Raw genomic sequence first — 16798 nt, 5'->3', positions numbered from 1 at the left:
ATATAAAATTATGCACTAAAGGAATTACTAATGTAAAAAAAAAAAAAAAGTGGTTTTATTTATCCATCCATCCGCTTATCCTTTTCAGGGTCGCGAGGGGCGCTGGAGCCTATCCCAGCTGTCATAGGGCGAAAGGTGGGGTACAACCTGGACAGGTCGCCAGTCTGTCGCAGGGCTAACACATAGGGACAGACAACCATTCGCACTCACATTCATTCGCACATTCACACCTAGTGACAATTTGAATTATCCAATTAACCTATCCCCACAAGCTGCAAGTCTTTGGATGGTGGGAGGAAGCCGGAGTACCCGGAGAGAACCCACGCAAACACGGGGAGAACATGCAAACTCCACACAGAAAGACCCCGGCCTGATGGTGGAATTGAACTCAGGACCTTCTTGCTGTGTGGCAACAGTGCTAACCACCGTGCCACCGTGCTGCCTGGTTTTATTTATATATGTTTATATATAAATATATGTGGTGGCACCTAGAGACAAAGCACGTACAAACTCCAAAACACTTTTCTAGCATGAACTGAACTTCCAAAACAGAGCTACCTAGATCACTTAAATTACACAATTGAAAGCATGAAAGCATATGTGTATTGTTTGTGTATTTATACACAAGCATTCATATATAGTCAAATAATAAAAATGTAAAAATAACAATAAAAAATGTTCATTTACCTGTTACTACCACACACCAAATCATCGTTGGTACTTGGTGGCTTGTGTAGCCACTAGGTAACAAAAGTTCAACACTGCGCCTAGCATCCTGGAGCACTTCTGTTGTCTTTTGTACGTGTTTTGAGTTTTTATGTGCTTCTGAGTTTTTACGTGTTTTGGAGTTTGTACGTGCTTCGGAGTTTGTACGTGCTTCGCAGTTTGTACGTGTTTTTACATGTTTTGGAGTTTTTACGTGTTTTGGAGTTTGTACGTGCTTCGGAGTTTGTACGTGTTTTTACGTGTTTTGGAGTTTTTACATGTTTCGGAGTTTGTACGTGCTTCAGAGTTCGTATGTGATTTAAAGTTTGTACGTGCTTTGTCTGTAGGGGCCACCGTAAATATACTTTTATTTATTCACTCCACATAAAGTGTAATAAATAAATCATATAATACAAAAACCAACTAGTCACATTTCAACTTTTAACTATTTAAATTTTCAGCTTTTTCCTTTTACAAATTTAAACTGAAACAACACAAAACACTGCAAACCACAACACAATTAAATATAAATTATAATATGAAAACAAAAAGAACATGCACATTCTCTGTCATATGGACCTGCATGAATTAACTTTCTGAATCCTTTATCATCCGCAACTGAAGATAGTTGTGGATGCTTACTATACGTTGTTGTCCCTGGCTCTCTTTCTCTCCCTCCCGCTCTGTTCCTGTGATACTGAGTGTAACTACCGCCCCTCCCCCCTCTGCCCAGCGTAAAGCACAAGGCTCACGTGCAGAGTGAAGCGGAAGAAAAGTGCGAGAGAGAGGGTGAGAGAAAGAAAAAGGCTGTATCCCAATTCAGGGTCTGCGGCCTTAAAGTACGCAGCCTTAACGATCCACAAGGGCCGTGTAATCAAAGACAGCTAAGGCCGGAAGTGCGAGGCTTGTGAAATGGGACGTCTATCCTCTGCCCAGGTTGCCTAGCAACCATGATACTAACAGCTGGAAACTTTTCAGCATTGTTTGACAGAAATGAAGGAGAAACTCTTTTGTTCATTTGTTTGTTTGTTTCTACATGAGCTTTGATCATTCTCTGCAAGATTAAGCTCAGCTATTGAACGCCGTATATTTTAAAGTAAAGGCTTTTAAACCAAGTTAGTACAAACGTCACTAATGTCACATAACTTTGCCGGCATGTGGCCAACAGTAATGTTTTAATGTTCTTCATTATTAAACATTTGCACATAAATAAGTGACATAATATTCAGCACTTACTTAAAGTTTACTCTTCGGGCGCCCCTCATCTGCCGTTTTTTTCTGCAAATTTATCCACACCCACCGCTGCGCTATGCATCCTGGGATATGTTGGGCCACGAAGTCTACACCACCACATCCTTAAAATTCAGGGAAATGAAGGACGCATTTGAGGGCCGCATTTCGAGCAGCCTTCGAATTGGGACAGCCTTCGTCATGTCGCTGTGATGTAATCGGCCTTAAAATGCGGCCTTTAAGGCTGCAGATCCTGAATTGGGATACAGCCAAAGAAAAACCCACGGCTGGCGATAAGGAGCCGGCTCGCGTCGTTCACGTCAAAGAGCCGGCTCTAAGAGCCATTTCGTTCGCGACCGACCCATCACTAACCTACACCATACCTACAGTTTGTTAGTATGGTCACAACAAGTGAGAACAAAGACTACAAAGAAAACAAACTGGAAGTGTGGGTTGGGTCTTGTATCAACAATTATGGCATTAAAAGTAATCAAGAATAGTATTCCAAAGTAAGGGCAACTTTGGAGTTCATCATTCTTTTATATCCTATTAATGTGTAGATTTGTGCATAATTACAGCTCATACTACCCTCTTCTCCCTTTGAGAGGTTGCTATTCTCATCACCTGACCAAAAAAACCTCTGAGTCATTCCTCCGTCTTCTGACAAGCTGGATTACCAGCCCTGATTACTTTCATACTTACTCAGTTACTACTTTAAAAACACCTTTGTGCTGATTCAAAAATTCTTTCCTGTCCACATTTCCTCCTGAAATTATTATTCGGAGAATTAACACTGGTGTTATTCACTCTCAGTCTGGCTCAATCTGCTGCTTCTTATGGATGAATGAGCCTCAAATGAGACAGGTTATTCTTTCCACGCTTTCTGTGTGTGTGTGTGTGTGTGTGTGTGTGTGTGTGTGTGTGTGTGTGTGTGTGTGTGTGTGTGTGTGTGTGTGTGTGTGAGAGAGAGAGGCAGAATGCAATTATTTCAGCCCATGTAGCCACAGCTTAATGGAATAACTTGCCAAATCAAAGCAGATTACGCTTGCGAATCCATGTGATATCAGATCGTGAATTCAATTTGAGGTGTGTTACAGTGTGTGATAATTGCATTTTCTCATTTCTTTTAAATTGCATTTGATTGTGATTTCATAAACAGCAAGAGGGACAACTAGGACTGTTTGCTGCAGGAAGAAACATATATCATTTATGTAGATCTGGGATGTCCAAACAGGAAATGAAAACTTAAGACACAAGAGCTTCTGACAAATTTTACACCTGTTAGAAAGAGGAAAACATAAAACGAATCACCAAACTTACATTTACAGGAAATGCTCGATCAAAGTGTAGAACAAGTGATTGTAGCTTTACAGAGGAATATGGTTTCTTGGCCTGGAGCTCTCACTAAATCAACAGCAAGAATTACTTATAGATGGCATAGAAAAGATGGACATCCCCGCCACGATGTCATCCATTGGTTTGCAGTGAATATACTTAACCTTGCACCCCAGATTCTCATTTATCAGTTAACTCTAGCATGTTGGGTTATAATGCCATTATGTTAACACACACCTGAATGGTTCAGACCAACAAACTGCCAAAATGTCTATCTTTATAGAGGTCTCACACATTTGCTGACAATCAAATAATCGTGTGCATTTGATTAGCTGTTACTTATGATTTGAGAAATGGTGGCAGATGAAGAAGTAGCTTGAAATGGGTAACAATTGGCCAGTCACAGTTGGAGGCTGTGTCGATGCTTTGTTGGATTTCTAGAATGGCACAGGGAAGTAGAAACACAATTACTGCAGTATTAACACATCTCCAGGACGAATTAGGAGACAAGATCAACCACCACACACTTCTTATTAAGAGGAAAACTATGAAAAACCTTTTTCATATGGCTATCTGAGGGCTCTGCTCATATACTGAAGGTTGAATTAATTCTTTATTTGCTCTTACATAATTAAAAACCATCAGGGTGGCAGCTGAAAGAAAAAACAAACAAACACTGTCTTGTGAAATTTGGAAATTTGTGCAATCTGACTGATGGACAAGTGGAAAAAACTAATCTTCAGGAAGTTGATGTCTTCATTCTGTAACTGGTGTTTGGGTTTTTATCACTTGACATATCTTAAATGCTTAATGTGCAGCCATAGAAACAACAAAACTGTCCTGAACATTAGAACGTAAGTGAATCCAGATAATGAAAAGATACCCTGGATATGGTGAAACTGCCTAATAGTACAAGACGCAGGCCTCTGCCACATCTAAGCTGTTTTAACAACACAAGGCATCCCTACAATACAAAGCAAGCCACAGTGCTGTTGCGGCTGATCTGTGCACACTGCTTCTCCTCACAGTTCTGTATGCTATGAGTAACTATGTGTGTCAGAGCCATATTACAGCACAGCATGTTGCCCTGCAGCTCAAGCTGCCAACCCAGCATCTGCTGCAACCTGTGTGTCTGTGGCTTTCCGCCAGCCACACACACCCTGTCGACTCAGGGTCTTCCTTATGTCATTAGCATGTAGCCTGTAAATTAACCTAAATGACATTACATTTTATAAGTTTTAGGCTATAAATATACTGATTTCAACTGGTTCCCAACATCTATTTGTGTTATACTATGAAGCACTTAGAGAATACTATAAATGAACAAACAATGATCAGGCTGGGTAATTTTTTAGGCACATATTTGCAATTTCTACATGAATTTAAGGTGGAAATGTCTTTATTTACATAAAGACATGCAAAACTGAGGTAGAAGGATAAAAAACATGGAATATAAATCCCTTTAGACTCTCACACATTAATTACATTAATGATAAATGTCAGACTTTCTTATTTAATTTTAGGCATGATCTAAAAATGTGCGAGGCCCTGTTGTTTGATAATTCCCTGAGGAGTGTTTCTGGTTGCTGACTTTACTTTCAGTGAGTTGCGCATGCTTTGAAAAAGCTTTAGTGCAGCACAGTTGTGGATGAAATTAGGTGTCCTCACTAAATACATACAAATGTCTCCACCTTGTGGATGTTTAACACTGCAGTCAACATTAAACTCTTACTGCACTTAACTGCATTTAACACCTCCAATAGAAAAATGATGCAAAATGCATTTAGCGCTTAAGATGCAGACTGAGCCTTTTGATTTCTGTAACTAAACAAGCTTAACTTTAACTTGGCCAAGATACAGACTTCTAAGCATTGCAAAAATCAATGTGCAAGAGTGCAGTTATCATGCAATATCCTAAAAGTGCAAAGTGCTCCTTGCATCAGAATCATCAGACACTGCTTACTGACGAAACCTTCTGGGAAAGGTGTTTTTTTTATTGCAGAAATGTTTAAACCGTACTGCAAATAAAACAATTCCATATTTTTTCAAATGAGCTAAATAGACAACTTTACAAATAGAATGTTTTTTAATTAATAAGTGATTTATTTTGTGGTATTTTCAAAGTGCTTACTTTGACTTAAAATACATTTTTGAAAAAAATACATTCGAATAAGTAATAATATTAGAATAATATTAGAAGATTAATACAAGACTGGCAGACTGCTGTTAAGATTAAGCATTTTTATATTTCCCTGAGATTTAAATACATGAATAAATAAGTACAAGCTACTGAACCTAACAAAAGATTTAATATATTTATCAAAGAATTATGCACACAGAAAAAAACTAGAGGCTACTGGAGGATACAGCGAAATGATATTATTATATTCACCTTATAGTTCATTTTAAACACACTTTCAGTAGTGAGGTTTCTGTAGCTTGTTTAGATAAAGGATTATACGTTAAACGAGATTCATCAAAACTTCATATGAATAAATAATATATAATATGAGGGCTTATATTATATATTAATGTATATTTAATATAAATGAGGTGATAGTAAGCTGATTTTGTTATTGTCTTAATGTGTTTTTCTAAGTTTAGGTCTGCATCCATCACTACACCCAAATTTCTCGCCTGGTTTGTGGTTTTTAGGTGTATAGATTGAAGTTCTCTGGTGACCTGTAATCGTTTTTCTTTGGCACCAAAGACTATTACTTCAGTTTTGTTTTTGTTTAGCTGGAGAAAATTGGGCACAACCAGTCATTAATTTCCTCAATGCATTTACCAAGAGCCTGTACAGGGCCTTGGTCTCCTGGTGACATTGTGATATATATTTGTGTGTCATCTGCATAGCTGTGATAGTTTATTTTGTTGTTCTTTATAATCTGTGCCAGTGGGAGCATGTAAATGTTAAACAGAAGGGGCCCCAAGATGGAACCTTGGGGAACTCCACATGTGATACTTGTCTGCTCAGATGTGAAGTTATCTATTGATACAAAGTATTTCCTGTTTTCTACGTATGTTTTGAACCAGTTTAGTAGAGTTCCTGAAAGACCTGCCCAATTCTCCAGTCGTTTGAGTAATATGTTGTGGTCAACTGTATCAAATGCTGCACTGAGATCCAGCAAAACTAAAACTGACATTTTTCCACTATCTGTATTCAGACATATGTCATCAATAAATCATGTGATGATGGAAATTCTTTTAAACTGCTGTGACTTTAAGAGGCCAGGGAGGAGCAGCATGTTGGCTTGCAACACCGGGGTGTGTCACAGGCAGACCTCCTTTAGTTAGTCACAGAAAATTTGCTACTGTTTACGTACACTGCCTCTATTGGTGGTTTGTGCTCGAGTGGGAGGAGGGGGCGTTCCAGATAAAACTACCGACTGGGAACTCGGAAACAGCTGTAGTGCCCTGTCACGCTATTTGCACCATGTCTGCTGCCGAGTGGAAGAAGAAGTGCGAGGAAGAGTGGAGCCTGCAGAGTGCACCGATGCCCGATGGCCTGGACTGGAAGTCCGTGTATGAAGCCAAGCCCTTCGGAAGAAATTTACTGATGAACCCTGCGCCATACGGTACCATATCACTGTTACACACGCTACGCTTGTTGTTTTGCTGTCTCTCCCTTATCCACAGAAAGTTTGGATTACAGACAGATGGCATGTGTTGCACACATTTATGCTGGTGTGAATTCATCCCTCCAGTATTAGCGGGATTAAGTTAATAATTAATTCATTGTCTTTGGTCATTTACGGAAAAATGGATCCTGAATGCACAGACCCCTCCCCTAACTTGTTTTTGAGTACCTGTGTGCAATCTGACTAATGCAGAAGTGGAGAAGGGAAAAAAAAAACCTGATCTTCAGGAAGTTGATGTCTTCATACTTTAACTGGTGCTGTTTGGGTGTTTAGCATTCAGCATATATACTGTTGGTTATGTAGCGATATGTTTACAAACAAATAGATGCTTTGGGTATAGACATCGGAGACACTGTGACTTTAAGCCCGCTAAGCCAGTATTCTGCTGCACACAACAACTAAACTAGTTTGTGAAATGCATTGCTAACAAGTAAATGAAAACACAAACCCATCAAAGCATACAAAGTTTATGAAACGATGCCAATAGACACAAATCCAACGGTCAGAAATGGAATCTTGTGTTATCTCCTCGAAACTGCGGCCACATTCAGCTTCATATACAGACGGAACAAAAGTGCCTGACGCTTCAGCAGCTGTACTTTTGATAGTTATGTGAGACATAACTTTGCTGAAAACATTAAGCATTGAGTTAAACCTCCTCGTCATTTAAACCGTGCAGTATGCTGTTTTTAAGAAAGAAAGAAAACAGATCAACTAAAACGGCTGCTGTTTTTGTTTTTTTGTCTTGTTGTATAGAGCGCTTTGAGTACTCCGGGAGCGTAGAAAAGCGCTATATAAGAATCTGTCCATTTACCATAAAGATTAGATGTGAAAAAGCTTTTATGACCCTAAGACAACTGGAAACTGAGGTGTGACTCAGAATGCTGACTTAGTGTGTTTTTACAAAGAGGCACGCCCAGTGCTTGTCAGAAAGATAACTCTTTGTCTGTGAGCTGTGTATACTGGGATTACAGTGGCCAACATTGTCTCTTATTCCCTACACAGGGTTGAGTAAAGACATCCCACCACCTGAACCCGAACTGCCTGCCGTGCCTGACCGCGGACCTCCACGATTTCAGCCTGATGGTGAGGGACAGGAGTGACGTTAGCCAAAAAATGAATCAAATCAATGTGGTTTCATGACTAATCTCTGAATCCCCAGGCAACTTCACTGGTTGGACCACGAATTCGGAGGTCCTGCCCTATGATACAAGCGGCATACCTGAAGGTGTTGTGGTGTGTGCATTGCCTCGTTACAGGTAGGTGTTACTTGGGTCAGACATTACCACGATGCTGGGTATAACCGGGATTATCTGCAAATATACTTGTAGAAATGACATTTAAAGAGTGGGTTGCTATATAACCTCTAGTTGTATAATTACAGTGGTAGTAAGTATAACTCTTGTTTGTGGTGGTGTTCCCAGCTGGTTCACCATGGAGCAGGTTGCGGACCTGAAAGCAGAAGGACTGTGGGACGAGCTGCTGGATGAGTTTCAGCCTGAAATTGCCATCCAAGACTGGTGGGTAAATAAACATAAATACAAACAAAAAATGTAAATAAATTAGTTATAGTTGTGACTGCATCATTTTGGTTTAGTTCAAAGTGAAACGATAGAACCTTTGCACCGAGTGAGTAAAGTGTAAAAGGGCCTAATAATGCTAACAGAGTTTACATTGTCAAACAAGTTAAACAGGAGCAGTGTACCAATACCAGAGCCAATCCATATGAGCCTTTACCTCTTCTACAAAAAATGTCAGCAGTTCCTTCAGGAACACAGCAGAGGGCGCTTGCAGGCTAGTCCTCAGTGAATAAAAATGAATGAAACTGAACAGCTAAACTAAGGATGCACAACTGCTTCTAGACAAAAAGATCACACATTATGTTACTTTTAGCAAAAACTGTAATAAAAGGACACTTAATGTACACACACTGGCTACTTATTGATCTGATCTCCTCAATTAATAGCATTCATTTCCAAATGGTTATTGGTCAACAGAGACCTGTGTGTTTGTGTGTGTGTTTCAACAATCTGCTGCTAGAAATTCCCTACTGCTGCTTGTTTCATGCATGAAGTCAACACTGTAGATGCTTTTTTACTACAGTCAAAACCCATAAAAGTAAAAAAGCTAAACGAAACTGAACTATATGCATTCTTACGACCCCTTCTGTTAGCAATGTGATTAAAAACTGACAGGAAGAAAAGCTCATCCCATGACATGTATATTTTGGTCTCTCTTGAACACCCCCTATTAAACTGGAAGTCTCAGTCACAAAGGTTATTGGACAATGCCAAGTGCTAGTCCTAGCTAAAACCATCAACATGGTCATTGTGCACCTTTCAGATCAACCTACCCTCACCAGGCACTTTAAGTGCACTGGCCAAACTTCATATTAACGCAAATACGTAATCAAGCCAGTCACACGGCAGTAAATCAGTGCAGGGGGAGGGGGGGATTCAAGTAATTTTGAGCATGGAATGGTTTATGGTCCTCGGCATGCTGTTTTAAGAATTTCACAAACCGCTGATCCCCTGGGTTTCCCACACAACCAGCGGTAGGTTTTACAGAGAATAACGAAATATCCAGCAAGCAGCAAGTCTCTGGGTTGATGTCAAAGGTGAGGAGATGGACATAATGCTTCGAGCTGTTAGGAACTACAGTAAGTCGATTAACCAGTTTTTAAAACCAAGGTATGCAGAAGAGCATCTCTGAACGTACAATGTGCTACAGTTCTCTTAAGACTCTTCAGGGTCATAGTCTTTAGGATCAGAATTTGGCATTAACAAAATAAAAGCATTGATTCATCCTGTCTTATATCAACAGTCGAGATGGACAGTGGTGTAATGGTGTAGGGAATATTTTCTTGCCACACTTTGGAGCCCTTTTCCCCCCACACTAAACATAATTAAAATTCTACAACCTACCCAAGTATTGTCACTGACCATGTCTGACATTTTTATGTGTGTTGTACCCATCTTCTGACAGCTGCTTTCATCCCTCAATCTGGTTTCTTGAACATGACAATGAGTTATCTGTAATCAAATGGCCTCCACAGTTACCAGAGTTCAAATCCAGTTAAGTAATGTTGTAAAACAGATGTTTTGCATCGTATATGTAGAGCCAACAAATCTGCAGCCACTGCGTAATGCTGTCATGTCAGTGTGGACTAAAACCTCTAGGAATGTTTTCCCAGAATCTTGTTGAATTACCACACAGACTTAAGTTGGTTCTGGAAGCAAAAGGGGTTCTTATGCAGTACTAGCAATGTGTATGCAGTGATTGTTGTACAAGTTGAGACAATAAAGAGATGAACTCCAAGTTTAAAATGCTTGAATTGACACATGCGTGGCTTCTGTTTGCATGCCAAAAAGGAAGAACAGACTCTCCTAACTTCACATATATAGATGTGTTTCCACTTAAGTGACTGAGCTAGATTAAGGCCCCCTAGATTAAGGCCCCCTTACACTACAGACATCCTGGTGCCAGCATAATAGCACTCATTCCCCCAAAGGTCCCAGATATTTATACTATTTGTGAATATAAAGACATTCCACAAGCCTGGAGTGTATATGAGTGTATAGTAATCTGCTCTGAACAATTTAATCACATCACATACAGAAAATGTCTTTGAAGTTTTTAGGAAAATCTAAGTGTGTCATGTTATCAGGTATGAGGAGAGTCAGCTGCATGACTCAATCTACCAGCTGCATGTGAAGTTACTGGGTGCGGATAAAAACACAGTGATCTCAGAGCACACAGTCAACCCCACCGAGCAGCGACTGGTTTACTCTCACGAATGGAAAGAGGTGAGACTCTCATTTCTTTGCCACTACAGTGCACAGTGCTGTATTCCAGCATTTCAATGTACACATCTGTCTTGGCCTGCAGGTGTCACATGTGTTCTCCGGTTATGGACCCGGCGTGAGATATGTCCACTTCTTGCACCGACTGAAGAACAGCTTCCTAAATGGTTTCCACAATACACAGTTCACTGGCAGTGCAGTGATTGTACGACCAAGCAAAAGCAGCCCGTAGGCTAAATCTTACAGTGCAGCCATATCTGATAATGCACTCAGTGTAATCAGTTTCAGCAATATGTAACTGCATTTACAAAGGTTGTCATGACAATAATATAATGATGGACACAATCATCAATATTTGATTATTGGTTTTATGGGAGGCATGGAGGTGGGCCAGGAGGTGTAATTCACAGTTTTTTCTGAAGATTCTGATATGATGCAATAATAAAACATACAGTTTTCTGGTTTGAGAGTTGATCGTTTCTTTTAAGTATTTACATATTTGGGTATTTAAAATATTAGATATGTTTGTGCTGTGTGTGTAAAACACTAACCATGCACTCACTATTTTTACTATGTCAGGAGGTTTTATGAAATTCTTCTTGATGAAGAGCTTATATGTATGATTTATAAATATGATTTATGATCATATTTGAATGTAAAACGTGTTCATTGCAGGTTCTGGTAAGAATTATTTTTCCCAAATGTTTCTTGAAATTACAATGTTTTAATAATGTCATCCATCAGGTTTTTTTTAACCACTTATCTCCTTACAGCTCGGGGCAGGTCTTCAAGGATAAGGACAAACATAGTCCAACATTTTCTAAAAATCTGTTATTCATTCATTCATTCATGATAAAGGCAGTATATTTAAGATTCATTAGTTATTTTTATGCCACATCATAAATATCTGTTCCACATAACACCTATCACTGAAGATATAACATTACCTTTGTGATCAGACTGTCATATTAGAAGTAATGCAAAGGTTAAGTACAAATAAACTAATTTATATTTAAATGTTTACATTTGCTTTGTTTAATGGTTACATAACAACAAAGCATCCAGAATGGTGACCATACTGTACTCTTAGTAGCCTTTTGTTTTCTTTCCAGTGGTGCTTTCTGATTAGAAGTGATGACGGATATACTTGGATTTTTACTACGAAGAGCTCTGTGCATGTCATAATATGAAAAATATTAACAGTGGCCTTTTTAGAACAAACAAATATACATTAATAGCAATTAACTAGAACGCTTTTCAGACCAGAGTAAGACTTTATTCTGCCTGAAACTCCTAACAAGAGCTTACAATGTCATTAGTTCTTGCCACACAATTCTAATAAACTGTATTTCAGCACATGAGCAGATTCTACCCACAAATATAAATATTAGAAGGACAAAAAGTGGGGTTTTAAAAAATTCTGGGGAGGAAGCAAGCCTTCAGGAGAGCACGGTAACATCAACGTCTCATTTGTGCATTTTAATCTGCTTAAGATGCGTTCAGGCGCTCTCAAAAATTATTACATAAACAACGACGTTAACCAGATTTATGTGGCGGGAACAAAGTCTCTTTGACGTTTGAGGTCGTGATTAATATATATTATTTCCAGTCTCAGAAACCTTTGCTCTTGATCCACTTTAAAAGCGTACAGTCCAAAACACGATCTCGGGAGGAGACCCTGAAGGCAGCACGTCACGAGCCGCGTGGGCTCGCAGCATCACCACCTCTGTTAGCCACAATGTGAGTTAACGACAAAGTTCACTTTGAGAGTTCAGCCTGCTGTCGACGCCGGGAAAGTTTAACCAGGACGCGTTTCTAGACTTTCTGAAGCAATGGCAGCCTGTGGTGGAGAAGTCCCATAAAGCATAAGGTAAGACACGAAGGGAAGGAATGGCCAGCGAACAGGTGCGGCGGACAAACCGCGGTTGTGGCGGGCTGCTAGAGGCTACGCCCTCGCGATCCATGTACAGTTTTGATAGCTAACATTAAATAGTGCCGGGGTCACTACGCTGTTACAAACCTAATGACTTTAGTGGTTAAGCTGTCAGTCACACCAGTGAATTATTTATCTATGTAATTATTTTCTATTATAGAAAAAAAGTGAGGTTAAAAGTTGACCGGGATTTTTAAAATTTAAAAGCAATCTTGCGTCAAAAAGGAATGGGTTCGGGAAGGAAATAGTAAGCGGTGTGTGGCCGGTAAAAACAGGAATATAAACATTATACCTCTAAACAAGTACCTCTAGTCCGTATTTTTAAGCCCATAATCTTTACCGTATATTTGCGTTATATAGTACAACTGGAAAAACATCTAGATGGATCATCACTGGTAGCTGCAAGTAAATGTTTGATGAGTGCTTGAAAACGAAATCTAATCTGCTACAGCTCCACCACATGTGTGCATTATAATTCATACCAGAACCTACTTACTCTCCTTTACTGTCCCATGAGTCCAGGATGCTCACAGAATGTGTGTTTGTGTGTTCCCTGGACATTCAGAGGTTTTATATGTTTTATTCAGAAAGATCGCCCAGCTTCGTCCCTGACATTTAATTCTGATAAGGGCTGGACTTCAGAGCTGACATTTAACTGACAGATAAACACTGTTCATTTAGCAGATTGGCTTCACACAGTATCCCCACTCACTCATCTCTTGTGTCCGCCACAGCCCTGGCTGGCCATCGGTGTGTTAAGAGTTGCTGATGTGTGAGACAGGAGGCGCTGACTGCAGATACATCCCCAGTGCTGGTTCATTATATTTGCTTAGAGAGATTATATCAGTTATATCACTTTTCAGACGAGGATCCAAAAAAGCACTATGATTATTCATTTTCTCTTTGTAGTTTTTTGGCATACACTTATCTCTTCTGTTGTAATATCTATAGAGCTTATTAAATCCACTCCAATCAACTAGGAATGCAAAAAAGGTTGATGTTACACTTTGGGTGTATTTGAAACAATTAAATATTATGATGCAATGTCACATTTAAAGAGTCTTTGTAATGAGGAATTCAATATTAGGGATGATTATTTATTTGAGGCATGATGACATATAGATATTGAATATCAGTACCACGACATATATCAGTGCTAGTGGCTAATGTCTATCTGTTGTTGCTTTGTCTTTCTGTCTGAACATTCAAAAATAGTGTGACGATGAGCCGAATGACCCTGTTATGAGAACAGACAACCAAAAATATCCTCATCAGCATCAACTATTGTCGAAATTTTTATTTTATATTAGCCTCACAGTTAGAGCGTTGACGACTACCCACCTCAGCACTCGGGGTCCCTGCTCTGTAACTTGTTGCTATGGTAAGAGTTGATTATGAATGCATATGAAGTAAGACATTTATTTAACAGACCTGTTGCAACTGTGGCACCCTGTTACAGTGCCATGTTCAAATTCAGTGAACTCTATAGACCTGTTCATTCACAAGTGTTTATTCAAGCAGATTACACAATTAGGTGCTTGAGTCCATACACATGTGCGATGAGAAACACCTGGATTAAAAGTGGTACGGTCTCATGCTTTTTCATTCTTTGTCAGTTCTATATTTTTTAAACAATTGTTTTAGTTAAAGCCCAGTTTTCATGTTGTTTGCAGACAGACCGTTGCTGTCTTGCTTATGTGTGATATCTAAGCACAGGGAAGACAATATGTGTTGGGGGTTCAGGAGGTAAATCTAAGTAGTCTACCACTAAAGCTCACTGACACTTATCCTGAAATGCAAGCTCCTTCCCACAGACTCACACGTATGTGAGCGCTCAAGTAAACCAATGCGGCAGCATTAGGTGCAGTCACCCATATGTGCACCATTCGTGAGTGCCAAGGGACAATGGGCTATACTACACCTTACATTTCTCTCATATTTCACATGCGATTCCCCTGCATGTTAATCTCCAGGATTAAGGAAAACCAGGGTCAGGGTCTTATGGATGATACTTCTTTTTGAATTAGATTGGCTTACCTTGTTTGGATATCAGTTGTTGAATAGTGCAACAGTATTAATGAGCCCAGAAAACCTCTGTCACATAAATCACAAGTGAACAATTTCTGTTTATTTTGAACTTGTTAAGCTTGCTGTGATGTATAGTATTTATCAGTTTCTCTGTGAGTTCGTGTGATTAATGGGAAAAGGAGAGTCGGTGCGTATCAGGGTCTGTTTTGTTTTCATTGACTCGCTGGTCTATTGTGTTTGCCAGCCTGCTGGCTGCCTCTGCACATTTTGTTGATCTGAACTAGGTTGTTTTCCTGAATTAACATGTTGTGACTTTTATCCTTCACACAGTGAAGGATAAAAGTCACCTTTCAAACAAAAAAAATAAGTTTGTAGCTTGCTGTGTTTCCATTCTCATAATCTATGTTAGACTTCAGGCGACTGTGTGATGTCACCCAGTTAATGAACAGTACAAGTAACGTATTCACTTATACTGGGTAATAAGTAGAGATTCTCTCTTGAATGAGTTACAGCAAAGGGGGGGAAAGGAGTAGAGATGGCTTACAGGGGTAAGGTGCTGATCGTATGTATCTGAGCTATTATTTTGCACAGCCATCAGTATGTATTTGTATATTCAGTCCACTGTTTATGTTTATGACAGTTTCCTGAATATTGCATAACAGGTGTCCCTGTCTGGGTTCATACTGAAGCTGAGAGTGCTGTTCCTTCTAAGGTGACAGAGCCAGTGGCTGAGCAGGCTGTCTCAGGTAATGGAAACCTCAGGAGCCGCTGTCTGCTGGCTGTCAGCCGCTTGTCTCCCGACCTCCTTTCTGTCCGCCCTCACCTCCGGCCCCATGCTGACTTTCTCTGTCCACCTGCCTTATCTTTTTACAGTGAGGTACACGTGGAAGTCCCAGGAAAAGCAGCTGTGTACGTTTCTTTTTTTTTTTTTTTTAAACACAGGCACAATGAGTCTAGAGCGAGAAACAAGAGACGGAAATGGTTTAGAGATGTCGAATGAATTGTTTATCTCAGAGTCAAACTGATTAGAGAGGAAGAGAGACGTTAAACTCTGTAACTAGAGCTGGGCGATATGAGATTTTTTCATATCACGATATGTTTTTTTCATTTCAGGCGATAACGATATCTATCACGATATAAGCCAAATAACTATATTTGTAAGATTTAAATGTGCCGTTGCTCACAAGTAAAATGTGAAATAATCAGCAGCTTGTTTTTATTTAAATATTTATTTCCCATAATAACTTCAACAGGGTAGATGTACTTAAGGAACATGAGACTTTTTCAGATAAATAAAGGCAAATATTGCAAACTACACAAAAGGCAGCCGCTAAAGCGTTTAAGTTTCAAAATAGAACAAACGAAACAGACTAAATTGTCAATTCCACTTAGAAACAAAATATTAATTCTAAAAATAAATCTTGGTTTGTTTTACAGAAGAACAGACAAAACTGACTAACTTTTGTCAATATCAAATAAACTGAGAACTAAAAGGAAATTCTCAATCTCTCCTTGTTGTATAGCTGAGCTTTTCAAACAGTTGTAACAGTTACTTTAGTCTGACAAAAGCCGAATGACGAATTAGCGCTTCCAGTCAGAGACTGAGGCTACGTCCACACGTACACGGGTATTTTTGAAAACGGAGATTTTCCGTTTTCGTTTTAAAAAATAATCCCGTCCACACATAAAGGCAGAAATGAAGGAAAACGCTGCTATGAACATGCCAAAGCAGCAGGTGGAGCTAGATTCCTAACCGTGCAGAAATGTTGGCCAATCAGAAGTCTAGAAGCCTCGGTGGGAAAAAGTAAACAAAGCTGGGGCATAGAAGCAGAACCGAGTCGTATGTGTGGAGGGACAGTAACTGTGTGTATATGTAAGCATTTAAACACTGCAGAGAGTAGAATTAACAGTAACAGTATTGTAGAAATTCATTTCACCGAAACAATAACGTGGCGCACAGTGTGACGCATGCACCAGTTTACTGTATTTCCAGACTTGCTTTCGGCACAATTTACAGTGCACGCTACTCTATTTTTTGTCAGACTTGAAATAGCCGAAATACCTTCACACTACGGAACTTCTATGGCTCTTCCGTTCGACAATCTCTCCGGCACCATCATCTG

The 16798-nt window shown here is 39.5% G+C and overlaps 2 protein-coding genes across 3 annotated transcripts in view; both read left to right on the top strand.

The window, feature by feature from the left end:
• Positions 1-6649: 6649 nt before the first annotated feature.
• Positions 6650-11181, top strand: nccrp1 (P1, F-box associated domain containing). The gene is made up of 6 exons (XM_004576114.6): positions 6650-6848; positions 7917-7997; positions 8074-8170; positions 8336-8431; positions 10579-10717; positions 10800-11181. Exons 1-6 carry the CDS (start codon positions 6707-6709, stop codon positions 10944-10946), a joined length of 702 nt encoding a protein of 233 aa, XP_004576171.2. The 5' UTR covers positions 6650-6706; the 3' UTR covers positions 10947-11181.
• A 1177-nt stretch (positions 11182-12358) lies between these two features.
• slc8a2a (solute carrier family 8 member 2a) overlaps positions 12359-16798 on the top strand; it is a 31730-nt gene continuing 27290 nt past the window's right edge. The window contains exon 1 of one of the 2 annotated variants that reach the window (XM_024804101.2): positions 12359-12584. The gene's annotated coding sequence lies outside the window, so the exon portion shown is untranslated. The remainder of the gene's footprint in view (positions 12585-16798) is intronic. The other variant, XM_024804103.2, reaches the window with a different exon arrangement.

The sequence above is a fragment of the Maylandia zebra genome, linkage group LG10, assembly GCF_041146795.1.
Source record: "Maylandia zebra isolate NMK-2024a linkage group LG10, Mzebra_GT3a, whole genome shotgun sequence".
NCBI classification, from domain to species: domain Eukaryota; kingdom Metazoa; phylum Chordata; class Actinopteri; order Cichliformes; family Cichlidae; genus Maylandia; species Maylandia zebra.
The sequence above is the reverse complement of the archived record's forward strand: the minus strand, read 5'-3'. Positions and strand labels throughout refer to the sequence as shown.